The sequence below is a fragment of the Macrotis lagotis genome, chromosome 3 (assembly GCF_037893015.1).
Source record: "Macrotis lagotis isolate mMagLag1 chromosome 3, bilby.v1.9.chrom.fasta, whole genome shotgun sequence".
NCBI lineage: Eukaryota > Metazoa > Chordata > Mammalia > Peramelemorphia > Peramelidae > Macrotis > Macrotis lagotis.
Window position 1 is genome coordinate 284,314,507 of NC_133660.1, and position 23,408 is coordinate 284,337,914.

Consider the following 23,408-nt stretch of genomic DNA (forward strand, 5'->3'; position numbering starts at 1 on the left):
TTGTGCCACCTGGCAGACCCAACCCCCTGCTTAAAAAACTGTCTCCTGACTTGTAGAATCAAACCACTGAGTGATGACAGTTAGACGGTACAGTGGTGAGAATCCTAGACTTGGAGCCCATCAGAATTGAGTTCAAATACCCACCACTGGGACTACATGATCCTGGGCAATTCATTCATTGTTTTAAAAAAAAAACCTCCATTTGAAGTTCAAGTAATATATAAGTATTATAACATATTAAATATATTTTATGCTTTATTTTAATTTTTTATTTTAATTTATTTAATCTCCCTCCACTCTGCCTCTGGGGCTCTGCCAGATTTCAAGTCCTTCCTTTCCAGTCCCCGGCTCCCCCTCCAACTCTCCCCACTCTCCTCTGCTCCCCCACCCACTCCCCCCAATCTCTCTCCCATTCCCCTGCCTCCTTTTCTGTGTCTCCCCCACTAGACTGTAAGCGTCTTGAGAGCAGGGACTGCCTTTTTCTTGTGCCCCAGTATTTAGGACATATAAAAATGTTTATTGGCTGGATTAAATAACACAAGTAAAATGTTTGATGATCCCTAAGTTTCCATAGACAGAAGTAGGCCAGGAACCCCACTCCCCCACCCCCTGCTTCCCAGATGTCCCCAGGAGCAGTAAGTTCCCCTTGGGCCAGTAGATGGCGACAACTCCCCTGTGGCTGCAGGACCACCCAGACAAGTGTCCTGAGCAGCCCAAGCAGGTAACTGGGGTCTTCTTGTTATCCTTCCACATCTCCCACCTCCAAGCTTTTGCCTAGGCTGTCTCTCCTGCCTGGAGTGCCCTCTCTGTTCTTCCACCTCCAACTTTCTTTCAAGGCTGAGTTGAATCATCCACATCCCCAGGAAGCCTTTCCCAATTTCCCCTGCCCCAGCCCCTAGTGCTTCCCCATACTCTCTTTCCATCCCATGACTCAAGAATGCTCCCATGGTGAACAGATCCCATGTCTCCTCTGAGTGACCCACTGATAGTATGGGGGAGAGCCAGAAATTTAACTCCAGTCCTTGGACTCCAGATTATCCCCTCTGAGGCGCACTGTGCCCAAGGGGAGCAGACATCTCAAAGCCCAAGATGGTTCTTCCCACTCTCAAGGGGATCTGGTGTCCCCCTCTAGATTCAAGGCCTTTGACAGGAAAGAGGTCTATGGTTAGCAAAGGGGTCAAATAGAGCTTCCCCTTTCCTGGAACTTCAGAACCAGTCTTCCCTCCCCTCCCCTGCCCTGGTTCCCCTTCACCCAAACAGTCATCCCTGTGCCCCCCAGGCTATGGAAGGCATCCAGTGTCTCCAAGGACCACAAAGACACACAAACCCACTTCACATCCATCCACAAAATCAGAACCCACAACCAGAAATCGGATTGGGATTTTTATTTTGAAGTCAAAGGCACGGCCTGGGCCGGCTGAGGCAGTGACCAGAGAAGCAATGTGGGAGCCCCCTCCCACAGCCCAGCAACACCCCCCACCCTCCCCAGCACCCCTTCCCCCAAGCCTGGGGCAGCTGCACAAAAGCAGGAGGTGGGGTGTCAGCTAGTAGGGCCCTCCCCAGAGGGAGCCCTTCTCCTCCGCTGTGCCTCAGTTATTCCATGAGGGAGACCCACCCAGCCTAGTGGAGGAGGGGAGCCACGGGAGAAGGCCCACCTGGGAGGTCTGGGACAAGGAGGAGATGGTCAGCTCACAGTGACTCTCAGCAACCCCTCTCCTTACCCAGGGGTACAGCGGCTTCCACAAGACTTTGAGTCTTTGGTGGAGAGAATTGCACAGACGCCCCATTAAAGTGACAGTTTTGGACTTGGGGCCAACATCCCCTTCCTGACAACAGGGTCCCCCCACAATACTCCCCAAAGCAGGCAGGGAAAGGGGAGCCCCAGTCCTCACTATGGCCACTCAGCTCAGTGCTTAAAGAAATGGGAGGAAGGGAGGGAGAGAGGTGGACCTGGGCTCATCAGATAGAAAGGCCTCACCTACCCTCTCTCAGGCCCAGGCCTAACTGGCTGCAGGTCAAGCTGAAAAGGAGCCAGGGAGAGAAGGGCAGGGCTGGCCAAGCATGCCCACCAAGCAGGCCTGGATGAGCAGATTCGCCCGGCCCCCTGGCTCTGCAGCTGCCATACCAGAAAATACTGGCAACAGGAGCAGAGACAAAAGTGGGGATGCCAGCAGGCCCTATTGCCCCTCAACTCCCCTCAGAATCCCTGCATCACTAACTCTACCTGGAAAGACATAAAAAAGTTCTCTTTTTATAAAAATACTTCTGTCTCAGTCTCTGGGAGGGGTGGGGGCTTAGAGGGGGAAGGAACAAGGACTAGGTGGGCCTTCAGGGACAGGATGGATTGGAGGGTGCACGGATGTCAAGGAGAGAGGGAGGGGGCAGATATGTGACCAGGAGGAAATGGGGGGAGGTTGGGCAAAGGATGTGGTCCCCCCATGCGGCACCCCCAGGCCCAATCCAGAGTCATTAAATCCTCCCACTTCCTCCTCCCAGGGTCACAATTTCCCTCCCCATAGAGCTGACCTGTCTCCAATCCCAGGATCACAATGGCCTGGCTCAGGCAGCCTCCCTTTCCCAACACCCTGCCCAGCCCCACTAGGAGGGAGGGAGGGGGCCTTTGGCTCGACGAGAAGTCCCTTTGGCAGATGGGGCACCTCGTCCCTGGGTGGAGGGGGCAGGGGCTGGGGGAGGAATAGGGGAGCCCTTATGGGCTGGCTCGGAGCTGCCTAGCTTCATCTTCCGACGTTTGGCCAGGGGAGCATTTTCCACACTCTTCAGAAAGAAGCCCTCCCTCTTGCCCAGGTTGAATGCCTAGGAGAGAAGGGCAAGAGGCAAGAGATGAGTAGGGGTCCTAGAGCAGGCTGTACCCCCTTCCCCAGCCACCTGCCTTCTGGCCACCCACTGCCCGGAGGCCAGACAGCCCTTCACATCCCCTTTTCCCCTCACTTCCTCCTTTCACATCCCTCCTCCCCTCCTTCAGGCCAAAAATAACATGAGGTCACAACTGAAACAAATGGTTTCTCCTCCAATATGGCAGCAGCCCTCCACACCTCTTGGATCGAGGCAAATTTCATCACAAGCTTTCTCCATAGAGAATGAGATGTCATTACTGGGAACAGACCTCAGCTCCAGGCCCCAAGACCACACACCATGCATGACCTTAGGCCAGGAATTTCCTTCTTCTCCCTAGGTCCCTCTTTCCCCATATGCAAGAGAGAGAGAGAGAGAGAGAGAGAGAGAGAGAGAGAGAGAGAGAGAGATTTGGAAGAGCTCAGAAGAGATGATCTCTGAGATCTTAAGTAAGGGGAGAAAAGTAATGGGTAATTAGACCTTTCTAAGGCCATCTTGCTGGTACCCTCATGCAGCAGGCGGCCAGGGAAGACCTGTTCACACCCCTGGTAGGGATGAAATGGAGAACAAAAGAACTGCAGCAAGAAGGACAAAGACAGAAGACCTCACTTCGTAAGAAGCAAATCTGCTACATCTGTGTTTATATCAATACCAAGCAATTAGTTTTGCTCCTAGAGTTGAGAATGAAAGATATAGTGAAATGTAGTGGTATGTTGGTAATAGTTTAACAATCAGCTCTCCTGGGGCAGCTAGGTGGCCCAGTGGATGGAGCACCGGCTCTGGAGACAGGAGGACCTGGGTTCAAATCCGGCCTCAGACACTTAATAATGACCTAGCTGTGTGGCCTTGGGCAAGCCACTTAACCCCATTGCCTGGCAAAAACTAAAACAATCAGCTCTCCAAAAATAAAAAAAGACATGTGCACATAACACCCTTTTAAGTTTAATTTGCATTTTCAACATTTTCTTTCTTCAGATTAGTTTGCATTATTAACATTTTCTTTTTCATTTTTAAGACAACCAATAAAACAAAAACTCAAGCCCTGACTTGTAATAATTGCCAATTTCCAAAGTATAAATGCTCACAATGAACACTGAACAACTGGCTCTCATACACTACAGTGTGGTACCAGTTGGCTCCAACATAGCCCTGAGAGAATGACAACCTTACAACAGTAATAATAACAAAAACAGGTCACATTTATAGAGTGCTCACCAGACCCTGTGCTAACTGCTTTATGATAATCGTTACATTTACTGCCATTATTTGATCTTCACAATAATCCTGGAATTTAGGATTGTTAATCCCATTTTAAAGATAAAGAAACTGAGGCACAGTAAATTTCTGAAGCTGAATTTGAACTCAAGTCTTTCTGACTCCAGGGTCAGCACTCTATTTGCTGTGGTGACATCTCCTTGACATTGGGTTATTTCTTTTTTTTTTTTTTGCCAGGCAATGGGGTTAAGTGGCTTGCCCAAGGCCACACAGCTAGGTCATTATTAAGTGTCTGAGGCCGGATTTGAACCCAGGTACTCCTGACTCTAGGGGCAGTGCTTTATCCACTATGCCACCTAGCCACCCCCATTGAGTTATTTCTTATTGGAATGGAAGAAATGCCAGTGGATTGGATGAGATAATTTACATAAATTGTTATATAAACCCTATATAAATGTTAAAATTGAACGTATAAGAAAGAAACACCCCTACTGATCCCCTTGAGGTCAGTTTATACCCTTAAAGGAAATCCCACCAGATTCAGCTGACTTTGGTCAATTTCCTGAAATTTGAGGCAGGAAAATGGAGCCTTTCCGGGCCCAGGTGGTATTTTGCTCAAAGATGCCAAGGGAAGGTTGGGATTTCCAAGAGAAAGAATCAGGAAGTGAACAACTGGCTAAAAAGAGGGAACCTGCATAGGATGTAGATTCCTAGAACCCAGCTTAGAACAGAAGAATGATAAGGTCTTGGCCAGGACCCTAATGAGGGTGGGTAAGAGTATTTCCCTGGAATCTTAAACATCTTACTGAGAAGAATTGAAAATACAAGGGTAGCAAAGCAAAACCTAAGTATGAGTCAGTCCCAATACAAAGGAAAATAACATACACAATAGGAAGGACAGAAGGAGGAAAAAGCCATTAATTCACAGTAACAATACTCAAGCCAACAACAAAACACATGACTCTCGAGGTCTGCCCACAAATGAACAATGCAAGGTGTTGGCAGGATCAACTATACACCCCAAGGCAGAGAGACTTTAGTGAGATGGGACTCCTGCCTGGAATGGATGGAAGAAAAGACATCGATGAACCAATGTCTCATCCGACCTAGAAAACTACGAGGTGAAACATGCAGGAGAATTGGGCAAAGATCAACAGAGGACAAAAGAGAGAAAAGATTCTCATGGAGTAGACTAAAGACCACTGGTCCAGAAGGAAGAAACAGACCATAAGTCTGACCCTAAAGCACAATATTACAATGGTAGGGACTTCAATCTTCCTGACAAAGGCTGATGCCCCCCCCCCCAAAGGCAGAGTGGCTGACCAATTCCTAATTTGCCTTTAGTGACAGTTTGCTTCTTCAAAAGGGACAGGAAGCAACAAGAGGAACTGTGACTCTAGACCTGAATCTCACTAGCAAAGAGGAACTAGAAGTTGAAGGAGAAATGATGGGAAGCTGAGGGGCAAAGGACTCTTCCATCTGAGAGCCTGTGACAGAGAAGGAAGAGAAACCTGGGGAGATGTGAAAAGCTCACCCTCATTTGGGGAAGGGCAGCTTGCAAACAGTTCAGAAAAAGAAGACAGAATCCCAAGCCAGAAGACTCCTAACAATGGAATTCTGAATTCCCAAACAGGTGCAATGTTGACAAAAATATCTACCCTATGCCAACCACAATGCTGAAAAAGAAGCAATATTTTAAATGAGTCTATCTACATATCCAAAGAAACCAATGTAGATTCCTAGGAATTTCGTTTCGGGGTTTTGTTTTGTTTTTTGTTAAGAGACAGAGGAATGGAAGCCAGGGCAAAAAAAAATAAGAATTGACCAATCAAAATGCAATGCAAGTGTTAAGCTCCTACTGAGTGCTAGGCAAAGATACAAAAATGAAGACATCAAGGAGTTTACCTTCTATTTCGGGAGAAGGTAAGATCACAAAGAATAGATAGAAACTGAACACTATTGTTCTATTAGAAACCAGGAGGGACGGGGATTTCAGGGAAGCCCGGAGAGATTTGCATGAACTGATGCTGAGTGAGATGAGCAGAACCAGAACATTGTCCACCCTAACAGCAACATGGGGTGATGATCAACCTTGATGGACTTGCTCATTCCATCAGTGCAACAATTAGAGACAATTTTGAGGCTGTCTGCAATGGAGAATGCCATCTGTATCCAGAGAAAGAACTGAGCAGTTTGAACAAAGACCAAGACTATTACCTTTAATTTTTTTTTTAAAAAAGGTTATCTTATTATGTGATTTTACTCTCTTATGCTTTACGTTTCTTCCTTCTCTCATCACATTCAACTTAGATTAATGTATACCATGGAAACAATGTAAAGACTGGCAAATTGCCTTCTGTGGGGGTGGGGGTGGGGGAGGGAAGCAAGAATGGGGGAAAAATTGTAAAACTCAAAATAAATAAAATCTTTCTTAAAGATTTTCTTCTCTTTTACTTAAACAATGATTAACAGAGCTCATTGAGATGCAGTGCTCATTAAGGAACCAGGAGATGATCAAAACTGCCTGGTAATGGCTAAGAAACAGAGTAATGGACCAGAGGATTAGGCTAGGTACAAAAGAAACAGTAGTGAATGACTATAGTAATCTATTGTTTGACAAACCCAAAGACATTGCCTTCTGGAATAAGAACTCACTATCTGACAAAAACTTTTAGTATAACTGGAAAATAATCTTATGGCCAGACTCACATCTCACCCCTTTTACCAAAATAAAGTCAAAATGGGTACAGGATTTAGAAATAAAGGATGATACCGTTAGTCCAATTAACAAATCAAGAAATATTCTGTTGGATCTATGAAAAGGGGAGAAATTTATGACTAAATAAGAAATAGAGTACAACATAAATTGCAAAACAGACGATTTTGACTATATTAAATTAAAAAGGTTTTGCACTAATAAAACCAATGCTGCCAAGATTAGAAGGAAAACAGAAAGCAAGGAAAAAATTTTCTCAACCAGGGGTTCTGATAAAGGTCTCATTTCTAAAATACATAGAGAATTGAATCAAATTCATAAGGTTCCTAGTCATTCCCCAATGAGTAAATGGTCAAAGGATATAAATAGGCAATTTTCAAATGAAGAAATTAAAGTTTTATATATATATATATATATATATATATATATATATAAAACCATATGAAAAATGCTGCAAATCATTATTGATTAGAAATATTCAAATTAAAACAACTACATAAGAACTACCTCACACAATCAGATTGGCTAAGATGACAAGAAGGGAAAAAGGTCAATGTTGGAGAGGTTGTGAGAGGATTGGGACATTTAATGCATTGTTGGTAGAATTGTGAACTAATCCAATCATTATGGAGAGCAATATAGAACTATGCCCAAAAAGCAATAATACTGATCATACTCTTTGACTCAGCAATACCAATACTAGGCCCATATGCAGAAGAAATCATAAAAAAAAAAAAACAGGAAAAGTCCCACAAGTTACAAAATATATTCATAGCAGCTCTTTTTTGGAGTGGCAAAGAATTGGAAATTGAGAAGATGCCCACTAATTAGGGAATGGCTGAACAAGTTATGGCACATGAATATTATTGTTCTAGTAGAAACCATGAATAGTAGGACTCTAGAGAAGCACGGAAAAAATTACAGGAACTGATGGTGAGCAAAGGGAGCAGAACCAAGAGATCATTGTACACATTAATAACAGCTATGTTGTGAATTGGGCAACCTTCATGGATGCAGCTCCTTTCTACAGTCCTGGGAGCTAGGATAACCCTGGGAGACCTGTTACAGGCCATACCATCCCCTGGTTGAGAAAATGTTTTCCTTGCTTTCTGTTTTTCTTCTAATCTTGGAAGCACTGGTTTTATGAAAATGCTAAAGCAATCTTATTAGAAGGATGGTTTGTGAGCATTTAGAAAGGGAAGCAATGATTCCAAAGAGGCAATCTGCTTTACCAATAATAGGATATGCTAGATTGCTCACAGTAAATGTAGCTTTTCCAGATTTTAGCCAAACATTTAAGCAAATATCTCATGCAAGCCTCATGGAGAAAATGCAAAGATGTGGGTGAGGTGTTTGCAGATAAGTATAATTCAGAACTGGCTGCTCAACTAAATCTGAAGAGTAAGAATAGGGTGATGCCAGTTTGTAAGGAGACTTCCTGTGAAATATCCAGGACATTGGCCTTGGACTACAAGATTAACCTTTTGTCCAGTGACATAATTTGATGTCCCATTTATTGCTTTTGTAGAGAACATCATTCTGGGAGGTACAGTCAATAAACTAGATGAAAGATGATTCAGTCCCTGAAGTTACCTCAACAGACTGGAACATGGGGTCAAATCAAATCAGATCAAATGAAACTTAAACGGAAAATCCTACTCTTGGGGTCCAAAAGGCAACTTGATAAAGAAAGAAAACAATGGAGGTAAGTAGGGGTTCATGTGAGAAACATCTCAACATTTGGTGCAGTCCTGGTTCTATGAATCATCGAGTTACCAGGGGAAGCAATGATGCTACTGGTCACTTTAAGAAAGATGGAATGTCTAGGACCAGAGGGATGGTGGTACCACTAACCTTTCTGCCCTCTTTGGTCCAGGACAAAGACAAAGACAAGAACAGGCAGCATTGTGAAAGGCTTCAAGACCATGCCGCATAAGAATCAGAGGGAAAAACTGGTATAGTTTATCTAGGAGGAGATTGAGGGGGCACAGGAGACCTGCTTCCCAGTCTCCATTGGTTATCCTATAGAAGAGCAAAGAACTGGAGACAAGGGAGGGAGGAGGGGAAGGTGCAGAGAGCTAGCTTTAGGATCAAAAGACAGAAATATTTAACTATCAGCTGACTTGAGAGACAGTGAGACACCCATTCCTGGAGGTCTCCAAGTAGAAGGCAACGTGATCCAGAAGTGGTTGGAGAACAACTTTTCAGGGATGTATGGGCTGGTCTAGGTGTCCTTTGAGGACCCTTTCCATTGAGATTCTCAGATGCTGTCTAACATGCCCCAGTCCCACAAACATACACACACACACACACACACACACACACACACACACACACACACACACACCCCACACAGACCTACCACCTCACTAGCCTTGCCCTCTACCCTTGAGCTCCACCCCTTTCTCCCACAGCTCCCTCACCATAAAAGTGGCATTGACCCCAGAGCGCACAGCAGACCCTGCAGACTCGAGCACATCCGGGGTCCTGAGGGGAGGGGAGGAGCGGGCACTGCCATCCTGCAACCAGGAGCTGTCCCGAAGGTCGGCCAGCTTCAGCCGCTTGGTCGGGTCCACTGTCAAGAGTCCTAGGGAGAGAGAATAAGGGTCACTTATGGAAAAAGAGGGCATTGGAGCAGGGGAGAGTGAGGAATGGGGGAGGAGTGGGGGGGGGGGAATCTTGGCTCTGCCCCAGAGGAACCTACAGTCTCCCCATCTTTCCAAAGTTCCCCATAGGCTGCTTCAACACAGGCCTTGCTCCTAACCCCTGCCCCCCCCACAATTCCTGACTCCTGCCCCGCCAGTTCCCTGCCCACCCAGCATGCCCTTCCCTGTACCCAAACCTCGGACCAGCTCCTTGGCTTCCTCCGAGACGCCCTGCCAGGCCTCCCCATCCAGGGAGAATCGGCCCTCCCGGATCTTCCGCATGATCTCAGCTGCCTGGCTCTGTCCACCCCGGCCAGGTCCCCCCTGGAAGGGGACTTGCCCTGACAACATCATGTACTAGGGGAGAAATGGGGTAAAATTAGGTCAGGTAGCCCACCCCTCTTCTTAGGTCAAATCCTGCATCCCAGAAACCTGTCAATGATAGACAGCATTTTATAGAGCACCTGCTGTGTGCAAGAGGCTTTAAAAATACACAACAACCCTTCAAGGTAGATGTCATCATTAACCCCCATTTTACTATTAAGGAAACTAAGGCAAATAGAGGCTAAGTAACTTGCACAGTCACCAACTAGTATTTAAGGTTAGATTTAAACTCATATCTTCCTGACTCCAGGCCCAGAGCTCTATCCACTGGGCTGTCCACCTAGCTACCTCTGATGCTCCCCAGTCCAACTCTACTGTTGCAGGTGGCCCCCTCCCTTTGCCCCTTGGTAAAGGCTCCATACCAGGATGACGCCCAGGCTCCAGAGGTCACAGGACTCATCATAGCCCTGGTGGGCAAGCAGCTCAGGGGCAGCATACTGTAGGGTGAAGCAGGGAGTCTGCATGGGCCCTGCGGGGCTCTGAGGTCGCAGTCGGGCAAAGCCAAAATCAATAATCTTCACTGGGGCTCCAGGGGCCTCCTCAGCATAAAGGATGTTCTGGTGGGTCAGGACAAGGAGAAGGGGTCAGTGTAGGCTGTAGTAATCACAAGGGTCCTTCCACTTCTGACTTCCATCCTTCCCAGTTCTGACATTCCACGCTCTAAGGCCTCTCCTATCTATATCTGACAGCTAAGAGCAACTGGGGAAGGAGGACAAGAGTCCCAGCTGGGGCAGGGTTCCCTGTACCCCCCACATCTCCAGTTTGCTCTCAGAACCTTCTCGCCCTCCAAGGACCCCCAGGGGTGGCTCTGGCAGAACCTGGCTGGAAGCACAGTGAATGGGGGGTGGGGAGCCCTCACCTCCGGCTTGAGGTCCCGGTGCACCACCCCAGCCTCTTCATGCATGTAACTGACGGCCGAGACCAGGCTGCGTAGGATCTGGCTGGCCTCTGATTCGCTGAAATGTTGCTTCTTGCGGATGTGCTCCAACAGCTCCCCACCCCGCAGCAGCTCCAACACCAAGTACGTGTGGTACTGGGAGGGGAGAGGAGAGGGGGCCAACGGATCAGCTCCCAGCAACACCAATCCACCCATGGCCACCTCTCCCAGCTCCATCAGCTGTTCTGGGAACCAACCCCTACATGAGGCTCCTGATTGGGTCCAGAGGTGGAGCAGGCAGGGGGGACAGGGCTCCATCCTCAATGTCCAAGTGCCCTGAAGATAGAAGCCTGAGAGATTCCCTGGGCTTTCAGAACCTGCTCATTCTCCCCATCACCCCAGTGGCTAAGCCCCAAGTCTCCCCAGAGCCTGCCTGGAAGCCTGACTTCCTGCCCAAGGCTTCCCCAGGGAGATCATGAGCTTGGACTGTCCAACCTAGGGGGAGGCAGCAGGAGGATGCTGGTGGAGAGTCCCATTGTTGAGTCCAAGTCTCATCCTTTTCCCATGTGGCAGCCCTCCTGGCCCCCTGAGCACCAGGGGCCCCTCCTCCCAATGGTCATCTTTCTTTTTTTTTTGACACTGCCAATGTGATTAGTGTGAGTTTTATCTTGTGCCCTTATAATTTCTCTTCTCCAGGGCTAATCTACTCAGTTACTCTGATCTCCTCCCTCCTGGTATAGGCTGGTTTCTAGTCTCACCACCCCACCTGCCCACTGTTGGATCAGCTCCAGATGAAACAGGAAGTGGGAGATGAACTTTCTAGGGGGGGGGGCCCTAGAGAAGTCAGCGAGCTGCTCCTCCCAGACCCCATCTCCTCTCACTCTGTGGGCGTATTGAGGCAGGGTCTCACCTGGTCATGATGGACTTCATGGAGTTTCACCACATTGGGGTGTGACTGGCAAAGCCTCAGGGCTGCTATCTCCCTCTGGGTGTTCACCTCCAGCCTAAGGGTGGGGAAAGAAGTAGGTGGGGTGGGGTGAGGTCATTTTAATTACTTGGCTTTCAGTTTCATTTAATTTTTATAAATTAGTCCAATTGCCTAAGAAGCAATGGGGAGATGTCAATTAAGAACTGATCAGGAAGACCCAAGCAAGACTCTAAGCATCCTGGGAAACTCTTAAGCCTATAAAACCTTGCAAAGAAGGTGGCAAACTATATTAGTAAGGGAAGTTACTCACTGAGAGCTGGCTACATCAGAAAAAGCCCAGGTCCTAAAAAAAAAAAACGTAGCTAACCAGGTGCTAAGCTACTCCTGAAGGCTAAATTTAGTGCCCTAGGACAAATCTCCTATCACCTCACCCTAGTTACCTGTCTGCCAAACTACCCTCCCCTGCTATGAAGATGCCATACAACTGTCCACCCCCCACATACCTGCGACTGAGGATCTTGACAGCATACTCCTGTCCACTCTGACGTTGGCGACAGCGGCGACACACTGAAAAGCTACCCTGGCCTAAGGCGGGTTCCCGGAGGTCCAGCTCATAGAGCTGGAAGAAGGATGAGTCCTGGAAGGAAGAAGGCAGCCAGTTCAGAACTACCATTGGGCAGGCTTGGGACTTACCAGGGGCAGAGTCAGCTTCCCAAGGGCAAGGGCATCTTCTGTCCACATTTTCCCCCCACCCCGTGGCTCCCTCTCATTTCCATAGGATGTCAGAGATGGACCCCCAGAGCTCATCTGTCCAATTCCCTCTCTTTACAGATGAAACTATTGAGGTTCACCAAAAGGAAGGAACTATTACAAGGTCACAGGGCAAATGAGTGACAAACCCAAGCCTAGACTCCAGATTTCCTCTCTCATCCCTAACTCTGAGAGAGAGAGAGAGAGAGAGAGAGAGAGAGAGAGAGAGAGAGAGAGAAACAGAGAAAGAGACAGAGACAGAGAAAGATGGTAACCAAGGGAGAGAAAACTAGACAGAGACAGAAAGAGAGACAAAGAGAGACAGAGGAAAAGAGAGAGAGGAAGAGAGACAGAGGGGAAGAAAGAAAGGAGAGTGGGAGACAGCAGGTAAGAACACAGGACACTTGGGCCCTCCATGGCTTCTCACCACTGTCTCACCTAAACCAGGAGGGTCTGAGCTTAGGCTCTGCCATGCCCACTCCACCTTGGTTCCTCTGGGATCCTCTCCTGCCTGATAGAGCCTCTTCCAAACTTCTCCATTTTGGTCTCAGGTCCCCCATTCTTGCTCTCCCCAAGGCTCCCAAACTAAGTCTTCCCTGGCTCCTCTTTCCCCCGCCATTCCACATCTGGAATCAGTTGCCACATATTGTGAATTCTGTCTCCAAAAAGTCTCTTGCCTCCAACCCCTATCCTCATCATCCTGGCCCCCTCTCACACTTGGTCTCTGCACCTCAAGTCTCTCCTCTCTCCCATCCATCCTTCACAATGTGATATTCCTATAATGACACTCCCACCTCAACAATCTGCAGTGGCTCCCTATCACCACAATGTCTAAGTTTGCCAATTAAGACCCTCTATAATCTGACTCCAGGTGACCCTCTCTCAGATCATTAGCATCCCTCTTCATACACTCTCTTCAACCAAGCGAGGCTCCCTTCCATTCCTCAAGGATGACATTCCATCTCCAGTCGCCATGTACACACTGGACGCCCTCCCGAGAAAGCTCTCCATCCTCACCTCTACTTCCTGTCATCCTGAGTTCCCCCAAGACTTGACTCAAGGACTCTTCCCCCAGGGGTTGGCACTGTCCCTGACTTTGCCCCAGAAATGATTCTGCAGATATGTCAAAACTATTTGGGTACGGATTGTTTCTCCTGAATGTAAGTCACAGGACCTGATTCTTTCTGTTTCTGTGCCTCCAGTGCCCAGTCCCACGTACCCAGTATATAGTAAAAGCTTAATACGTATTTAGTGGATTTAATATAAACCATAGCCCATGAAACATACCCAAAGAGCTGTCTCCAAAGGAATGACTATAGCATAACCTTATACATCAATCTGCATGTTAATTCACGTATAATGGATCTTGCTGGTCAAGAGACATTGAATTTCACCTAGGGTCAGTTCTTGCCAAGGCCCCCCCCCCCCCCCCCACCCACCCCCTGCCCATACATCACCTCCAGGCACTACCTGTGCCTTGCCTCTGCTCTCCCTGACCTGCCCACCCCCCACCACCACTCAAGGATCATTCCCCACCTTCATCATAGCACTCCTGGCCACAGCTGCCCGGCCAGGCCGGTCCCTATCCCCCGGAAGCTCCAGGACATCGGTCATCACAGCATTATTACAGTCAAACAAAATGGAAGGGGCCACAAAGGAATAACCCTGCAGGAGAAAGGGAGAAGCTGAAGGTAGGGAAGAGAGGACCCAGCCATTAGCCATCAGTCCAGGGAATCCCAGGTGGCAGGAAAGAGAATGGTTTCCTGTCACTCCCCTCCCCAAGATGACCGACCTGGAAGATGCGGGGGTCCCCAGGGGGTGGACTGCCAGGGGGTGAATAGACAGGCTCCAACCGGGTGAATTCTTCTGCAAAGTTGCCCACATCCAGCTCTGAACGGATCTGGGGCCGGAATGGGGCGGGGACTTTCCTGGCGGCCAAAGCTGCCCAATCCAGACCCTGGGGAGTGGAAATTAAAAGGTCAAAAGTCACTGAAGGACAGCACCTTCAAGATGAAGGTCACTTCAAGGTGAGCAAGAGTTCCCTCCACAGCCATACCAGACCAGTGGTATCTAAGCCTCTGATAAGTGACCTCCAGCGAATAGGAACCTATTCCCTCCAGAGGCAGCCTCCACCCCATTAGACAGCAAACCTTTCTCTCTGCAAACATCCATCCCATGTTCCAAGTTCTGACCTCCAGGGTCAAGCAGAAAAGGGCAATCCCTTCCAAACAAGGTTATCAATCCTTGAAGACACATTACCATGTGATAGGACCTCGGGGCTCTTCCCCATCCAGGTCAACATTCTCTGACCCCATCTTGACTTTGCCAGTGTCCATCTTAAAATGCGGTTTCCAAAACTGAGCTCAATGCTCCAGATGGGCCAAAGGTCAGAAGTGAAGGAGAAGTCCCAGGCCTGCCCTGCTTCATCCAGATCTACCTTCTGCCAGAGATATCTAAACCTCTATCATCAATTGGACTGAAGAATCAACATGCATTGCTGTCTCAAGGACAATGGTCAAAACATCCTCAGTGATGGCTGTAGGAGATGCCCACAGCCCCCAAGCCTATGATGGACTTGGAATCTTACTGAAGTAGAAATTCCCCCCAGTGATAAAGATTGCAGCCCACCCATGTCTACCATCCAGAGGAACTACTAAACATGACCTTCTACAGGTTCAACATAGAATATCCACCCAATGGACCAGAAGCCTTCTTCCAAACAGAGTTGTCCATTGGTTGGTGTTTCTGCCTCTGTCTGTTTCTGTCTATCTCTGTCTTGCTCTCTCTCTCTCTCTCTCTCTCTCTCTCTCTCTCTCTCTCTCTCATTACATGATCAGATCATCTTCTTTTCTCCAGATCCCTCATCTCTCTGATGACCTTCTTAAAGCTTTAAGCCACTGCTATAAGATTTGAGTAGAATCAGGCTTCATAGATCAGTAACTCCAATGCTACAGAGACAGTAGTGTTCCATGGATTTCAGCAATACAGTGTATTAAGGCTATTTCCATCCAAAATATGGGCCTGTATTTCCAAATGCTTGAGAATTGCTCATTTGCCCAAAGGCCATTCAGCCAGTTTTGCATTTCTTGCTCCTTTCTGGACTCAGTCCCAAGTCCATCTGTAACATGATCCATGTTCTCCTTAAAAAGCATAGAATGGGAGGCAGCTAGGTGGTGAAGTAGATAGAGCATCGGCCCTGGAGTCAGGAGGACCTGAGTTCAAAGCCGACCTCAAACACCTTATAATGACCTAGCTGTGTGACATTGGGCAAATCACTTAACCCCATTGCCTGGCAAAAACCAAAAACAGACAAACAAACAAAAGCATGGAGTGCCGTCTAACCATTCTGGAGAACAATATGGAACAATGCCCAAAGAGCAATAAAACTGATCATAACCTTTGACCCAGCAAAACCAACACTATGCTTATATTCAGAAGAAATCATAAAAAAAATGGGAAAATTCTCACATGTTCCAAAATATTCATAAAAGTTTTTTTTTTTTTTGTAGGGGCAAAGAACTGGAAATTGAAAGGATGTCCATCAATTGGGGCATGGCTGAAGAAGTAATGGCATATGAATGTTATGGAGTACTATTGTTCTATAAGAAACTATGAATGGTCAGACTCTGGAGAAGCATGGAAAGAATTACAGGAACTGATGCTGAGCAAAGGGAGCAGAACCAAGAGAACAGTGCACATTAACAACGACACTGTGAGTTGATCAACCCTGATGGATGCAGCGCCTCTCAGCAGTTCAGCTAGGACGACCCTGAGAGACTTGTTATGAACTACGCTATGGACATCTGGATGAAGGAAAAAAACAAAACCATCAAAACAAAACAAAAAAAAAAAACAACTACAGAAACTGAATGAAAATTATGTTCCCTTTTTTAAAACTTCTCTCATGTTTTTCCTTCCTATCCCATGGTTTTCTTTCTTTCCCCTTAATTTTAATTCCTCATACATGCACAATATTCACTAGACTGTTTGCCACTGAGGTGGGGAGGGAGGGTAAAAGAAAATTATGTAACATAAATATGCATGTGGATGATCGTTGAAAAGCTTACATAACATGTAATTGGAAAAATATTTTAAGTAAATAAATTATTTTTTTAAAAAAAGAACCATGGAGTTCTTGGAAACTCTAGGCTATCAGTTCATCAGTCGCCAGGTATTATGAGAATCTGACATGAGCAAACCTTTAAAGAACAGCGTCTCAATTCAATTTCCAGAAAATACTAAACTTCTCATGCCCTTTGACCCAGACATTCCACTACTTGGCCCCAAGGAGATCAAGAATAACAGAAAGGGCCTATGCATATAGAATGACAAAAAGAATTATTATTTGATTTCATTACTTATTTTATTTACAGAGGGGCCCATAGTATGATGACTAGAGGAATGACCTTAGAGTCAGAAAGTCTTGGGTTTCAGTCCTGACTCGGACAGTAGTCAAATGCCCCTGAGCCCATCACTTAACCTCTCAATTTCAGAGAAGGGACCAATTTTCACTGTGGATGGGAATTTACTCATTAGAAAATTCCTTATATTAAAGAAATTACAGCCCCAGTCCCTATTCTCAAGATTTTATATCATTATAATTAATAGTAACAATTACTAGCATATGATTATGGTTTTATTAATCATATTGTTATATTTTATTAATTTTTATATAACTTATTATTATGTTTTATTAATTAAAGCAATTATAAATAATCTCTTTAATGTTAGCAAAGAGTTTGATGGATATTATTAGCTCCTTTTCTATGGCAGTTGGGGGTGGGAAGAGAATCTTGGGAAATGTGTGTGATGAACATAGCTTCCAAACCAAACTATAGGATTTAAACAGGCAGGTTAAGAACCACTGCTCTGATGGCAGCCCCAAGTCACCCTGGTCACTGAACCTTGTACCCGCCTAGCTCTAGGAGCTGAACAGAGTCCCAATGTGACTGACTGAGATCTCAGGGGTCTCTTCATCCCATAAGAGAGCTGGAAGGGTGAGACTCAGCCTCTGATCCTCTCTGGTCCCACAGGTTGGGAACCTCACCTGGAAGAAGGGATGATCCTTCACCTCCTGGGCCCCCTGGGGCCCTGATCCCAGCCGCTTTTTGGGGTCCTTTTCCAAGAGCCTCTTCAACAGGTCTTGAGCAACCGGCCCGATCCGAGAGGGAAAGGGAGGAGTACATTTCAGAATCCGCCTGGGAAAGTAAGAGGAAAATCACAAAGAGCCCTCCTTACTCAGCCTTTGTTACGCCTCTGCCCCCAGTCTGGCGAACTGACCCCATAACCTGGATCCCAAATAGCCTGCCCCACAAACCCTGCCCCTGTTCCCATTCCCCCCCAGGGCCTGATGCCCCTCCTCAGCCCTTCAGCCCCAAGCGCCTCACCGGGAGACCTCGGCCTGCGTGTTCCTCTCACCCTCCAGAGTGAAGGGGGATGCCCCGGTCAGCAGCTCAAAAAGAAGAATGCCCAGACTCCACCAGTCTACAGACTAGGGGAGCCAGAGGGGCGGAGGGGTGAGGTCAGAGCCCAGGCCAGCTGTCTTCCGGCCCTGCCCCCCCACATCTTCCTCTCCCAGCCCAGACCCCAACTGACCTTGCCATGGCCCGATTTCCCTCGGATAATCTCAGGAGCCATATACTCAATGGTGCCACAGAAAGAGAAGGTCCGTTCTTTCTAGGAGGGTAGCAGTGTGTCACCACAGAATCATAATTAATGCTAGAAGGGATCTGAGAGCTCGTTCAATCAACCCGGCTCCACCATTTTACCAATTTGGTCCCAAGCTTGCCCACAGTCATGCCATTAGTGTCTGAGGTGGTATCTAAATCCAGGCCTTCCTGACCCTACAACTAGAGTTCTAACCACTACCAGCAGAGGCAGCTGGTAGCACAGCAGATAGAGCACAGAGCTGGGAGTCAAGGAGACCTGAGTTCAAATCTTGCCTCAGCCGCATAATAGCTGTTTGGCCCTGGACAAGACACTTAACCTTTATTACCTCAGTTTCCCATCCGTAAAATGGAGATTATAATACAACCTATGTCCCAAATAAATGTGTATTCCCTTCCCTTCTTATAGACTCAAGAAATCAATAGGCATTTATTAAGCCCATTTTATAGGCCAGACATCCAAGAAGACACTCTGAGTACAATGGTGACCCCAGGATGTCCCAGACTACAGGGCTAAAAAAGACCTTAGAGATATCTAGTCCAGCTAGCTCCCCTCATTTTCCAGATAAGGAAACTGGGGCCCAGAGATCTGCCTGAGGTCACATGGTGGGGGGGGTAACTGCTACTCAGGATACAAGGTCCTCAGGTTTCAATTATGGGGTTCTTTTCATCTGCCTGACACCCATATCTTCCTGTTTCTTAGGCCCCTCCCAAACAATGGCCACCCTCTAGTATCCCATTCCCCCCTTCACCCCAGTCCTGCTTCCATCATCCCGGTGGCCCACCCTTGACCCAAAACCACCCTAATCCTCCAGGTCATTCCCAGGCTGCCCCAGTGGAATTGGAGGCCAGGGAGGCCTGGGTGGGGCCAGGGAGGAGGCAGTTCCTGGAAGAAGGAGGGTGCTAGTCCTGGGTGGAGGCCAGAGGAGAAGAATTAACCCTTTGCTCACCTCCTCAGACAGGAATTCCTTGCTGAGGCCAAAATCCGTGAGGACGATATGACCTTCAGAGTCCAACAAGACATTCTCCAGCTTCATGTCTCGGTAAATGATACCCAGCTTGGGGAAGAGGGGAGATGCAGGTCACTGAGAGACTCTGGCCAAGTCGCCAAACCCTAGCCATGCTGGCCATTCCCATGATGCCCCAAGTCTCCTACCTTGTGGAGATGCTCCAGGGCCAGTACAATCTCACCCCCGTAGACCCGCACTTCGGCTTCCGAGAAGTGTTCACGCTGGTAGAGGTGGGTGAACATCTCCCCCCCACTCACATAGTCTGGGAGGGGCAAGTTGGGGAGTGGTCAGACGTGGGGGCAGGGCCTGGCCAGGCCAACAGCCCTCCCAGCCCCAAAGGTGCCTACCCAGAATGAGATGCAGCTTGGCATCCGTCTGGAAAGCATAGTGCAGCGTGACCAGAAAGGGCGCCTGGCGCACCAGCTCTAGGACTGAGCGCTCCGTGCGCGTGTGTTCTTGCGTCTTGGCACGCTGCACAATGGCCGCCTTGCGCAGGACTTTCATGGCATAGAGCTTCCCCGCATCGTGCCCACCGGCCTTCCGCACCAGGAACACCTTTCCGTAGGCTGGGAGAGGGAGAAGGGAAGGCGAGGGTCTGGAGTCGGTGCCAGCCTGAGGCCCGAGAATTGGGCAAGGACCATTAGGTAAACCTGGGATGTGCAAATCTAGGAAGCGTGCAAATGGGGGTGGGGGCACGCAATGTCAAGGGTCATTAGATAAGTCCGGGGATATGCAAATCTAGAAAGTTTATAAACGGTGTGTATATGCAAAGTCAAGGGCCATTAGGTAGCCCAGGGCCAGAGGGTTGTGCAAAGCTAAGGGCTGTTAGGTTAAATCCAGGGATGTGCAAAGCTAGGAAGTGAGCAAATGGGGGTGGGGATGTGCAAAATCAAGGCCATTTGGTAAATCCAGCCACGTGCAAATCTAGAAAGTGTACAAACAGGCTGTGTGTGCAAAGACAGAGGATTGTACAAAGTCTTAGGGATATACAAATCTAGAAAGTGTGCAAATGGGGGTGAGATACATAGAGCCAAGGGCCATCAGGTAGACCCAGAGGTATGCATATCTAGAGAGCGTGCAAACGGGAGTGTATGTGCAAAGACAAAAGGGTGTGCAAAGCCCAGGGCATGTAAATGTAGGAAGTGTGTAAAGCCTAGGGCCGTTAGATAAATCCAGGGTGGTGAAAAATCTAGGAAGTGTGCAAGCGGGAATGTGTGAGAAGACAGAGAATTGTGCAAGGCCAGGGTAAAAATGTGCAAATCCAGAGAAAGATGATGCACATGCCGAGGAGGGTGCAAAAGGCATGGGGTGGGGGGTTGTAAAGCCAAGGGTCATTAGGTAAGCCCAGGGATGTGCAATCCAGAAAGTGTGCCAATGGGAGTGTGTGAGTGTGTGTGTGTGTACAAAGACAAAGGGGTGTGCAAAGCCAGGGGTCTTGGGGATATGCTAATCTAGGAAGTATGCCAGTGGGGGGGGGGGGGGAGGCAAAGCCAAGGACCATTCCATAAACCCGGGGCCGTGAAAATCCAGGGAGTGGGGGTACAAAGACAGAACTGTACAAGGCCGGGGTGAAGATGTGCAAACCAGAAGAAGATGATGCCCAGTCAGAGAAGGAGGCTGGCAAGGGCAGTGGGCAGACCCAAGGAAGGCGCGGGAGCCCATGAGGTCGGGAAAGAAGGGGGGCCATGCTGCAAGTCGGGAGCCCCGCACGAGGGGACCGAGCACGAAAGGGGGCGAAGCGGCATGGGTGGGGGCGGTCCGGCGGAGGGGGCCGGGGCGTCCTCACCTCCCGTGCCCAGCACCTTCAGCAGCTCGAAGTTCTCCACGCTCACCTTCTCCTCGTGCCCCGTCAGGTTGGCTGTGGACACAGAACGGGCAGCGCTCGGCCTGGGGGCCCCCTGCCCGGCGCCCGCCCCCCGGCCCCCCCGGCCGTGCCGGCCCCCCGGGCGCACCCTCGGTGATCCGCAGCTCCACGGCGCAGCCCTCCTCCTCGTCCTCGTCGCCCATGGCCGGGGGGCTCCGGGCGCCCGCGGGGCTCCGGGGCGGCGGCGGCGGCGCTGCGGGCTCCGGGCGGCGCCGGTTACATGGCGGCGGGGCCGGGGCGGGCGCTTCCTGGTGCCGCCTCCCGCCCCGCGCCGCTGCGCCAGCCCCGCCAGCCCCGCCAGCCCCGCCAGCCGGCGCCCCGCCCCGCGGGCCCTGACTCAGGCCCCCGGAATGTGACAGCCCGCCGGGCCCGGCGCCCCCGCCGCCTTCCCGAGCGGCGCGGCCCGCGGGGACCCCGGCCCGGCCGGCGATCCCGGGCCCTGGCCACGTGGGCCCCCTTCCGCAGGGCCCCCCAGCCACGCTCCTCGCCCCGGAACCAGGACGGGCCCGGCTGGGCCCCGGCGACCTCGGAACCCCGAGTGCTGGACAGCTCCGGCCCCATCCAGGGAGCCCTCCCACCCCTGGCCTAGGGTCCTTCCGGGGAGCCCCCACAGAAGCTGGTCTAGGTGGGCCCCTTCACCCAGAGTCCCCAGGACCCTAGGGAGCCAGGGCCTTATAGCTCCCACCCCCAGCCACGTGTCTCCAACCTGCCCAGGACCCTGGGGGGGGGGGCGCCCCGAGTCTCACCCAGGACCTTGTACCTGGGATTGCAGGGCACCTGGGCCCTGGCTTAATCAGGGAGGGAGCCCCCAGTCAGGACCAGACACCCTGGGCTCTCTGGCGTGCAATCACTGCTCCTGAAACAGCGATGCCCGGGCAACCGGGAGCAGCTGCCTAGGGTGGCGGGTTGTGGCCTCTTCAGGGCTCTGTAGCAGACAGCACCAACAGGAAGTAGAGGCCACAACCCGTGCCAGGCCCAGAGCCACAGTAGGGCTCCCCAGAGCCAGTCCCCAGACCGGGCCCTGCAAGCCCAATGCTGTGAGGTCGGCCCGAAGCTAGAAGTCTGGGCTGGCCTGGGTATCCTCACCTGGAGAGGAGAGGCAGGTTGGGGCAGGAGGGGCAGGTGGGGCAAGAGAGGAGAGATAGAATGGGGCAGGCACGGGGGTGGGTCAGGAGAGGAGAGGCGGGATGGGGCGGGCGAGGCAGATGGAGCGGGCGAGGACAGGCGGGCCTGGGCTAAATGTTGAGGATGCAGCAAGGCAAAGGCAATCCCTGCCCTCAAAGGGTTCCCTCTCTAACTGGAAAGACAACAGGCACACGACTGCTCAGGTTAGAGTTACGCCCTATATGCAGGGTGGGCAGCTGAGTGGTGCAGTGGACAGAGCCAGACCCAGAGGTAGGAAGACCTGAGTTCAAATGTAGCCTCAGATACTTACTAGCTGTGCGACCCTGGACAAGTCACTGCACCTTAGTAACCTCATCTGTAAAATGAGCTGGAGAAGGAAATGGCAAATCATTTGAATATCTGTCAAGAAACTCTAAATGGGGCCATGAAGAGTTGGACAGGACTGACCCACAACACGTGCAGGATACATAGGAAATAACCAAGGGAAAGCAACTGGGGAAGGCTTCCCATAGGAGGGGGCACTCTGGTTGGGACTTAAAGGGAGCCAGAGAGGTCAGTAGTTGAAGTGGAGAAGGTGGGGAACAGCCGGAGGGCCTTAATGGAGGAATGCCAGGAGACCAATGTCACTGGATTTTCTGGCAGGGAGGGCCATGGGGAGCCACAGGAGTTTGAGGAGTAAGGCAGTCTGACCTGGGCTTCTGGAAAATCCCTTTGGTGTCTGTGTGGAAGATAAATTGGAGTGAGAAGAGACTTGAGGCAAGCCCAACCCCAAGCACTACTGCAACAGTCCAGAGCTGAGGGGACAAGGGCTGCACCATAAGAACAGAGCACTGGACAGAGGAGGAAACTGAGGTCCTAAGTGTTTCAGGCTGCACAGGATTGGCAATAATTATACTGACTAACATTGCATGGTATATTAAAGTTCCCAAGGTACTTTGCCTACAGCCTCCCCCCACCATCATTGAGCTCCCATTTTTCCCCCCTTCTAGATCCAATCCTTTCCCCATGCTACTGAGAGCTATGGAAGGTTAAGGACAGCATCGGGAGACCTCCTAATGTTAGTAACAATAACTGTGTGACCCTGGGCCAGTCCATTCCCCTGTCTGGGTCTCAGAGGATTGAGGTTGTGTGATCTCCAGCCCCTCTCTCTGCCCATGTCTCCATAGATGATTTTTCTGTACGAGAGCCAATCCAGTGACAACAGAGAAAGCGTGATGTAACCCTGGAAATCCTGTCAGGCCCCTAAAATGAGAATAGTTCTGGATTCCAATCCTACCTGTGATATGCATAGCTATACAAACCTAGGGAAATCCCTTGACCTCCAAGTCTTAGTTTCTCATCTGTAAAACAGATGTGATAATGATGAGAGTCCAAC

The 23,408-nt window shown here is 49.6% G+C and overlaps 1 protein-coding gene across 1 annotated transcript; it reads right to left on the reverse strand.

Moving 5' to 3' along the window:
• Positions 1–1,497: 1,497 nt before the first annotated feature.
• On the reverse strand, positions 1,498–21,110 carry RPS6KA4 (ribosomal protein S6 kinase A4). Its single transcript, XM_074231159.1, has 17 exons — positions 20,997–21,110; positions 20,831–20,902; positions 19,392–19,610; positions 19,191–19,306; positions 18,985–19,092; positions 17,964–18,044; positions 17,756–17,859; positions 17,416–17,566; positions 14,161–14,325; positions 13,905–14,033; positions 12,122–12,255; positions 11,601–11,694; positions 10,673–10,846; positions 10,176–10,370; positions 9,627–9,786; positions 9,208–9,371; positions 1,498–2,814 (listed from the first exon to the last, which is right to left on the reverse strand). The coding sequence occupies exons 1-17, from the start codon at positions 21,049–21,051 to the stop codon at positions 2,599–2,601; spliced, it is 2,337 nt and encodes a 778-aa protein (XP_074087260.1). The 5' UTR covers positions 21,052–21,110; the 3' UTR covers positions 1,498–2,598.
• Between the last annotated feature and the right edge of the window lie 2,298 nt (positions 21,111–23,408).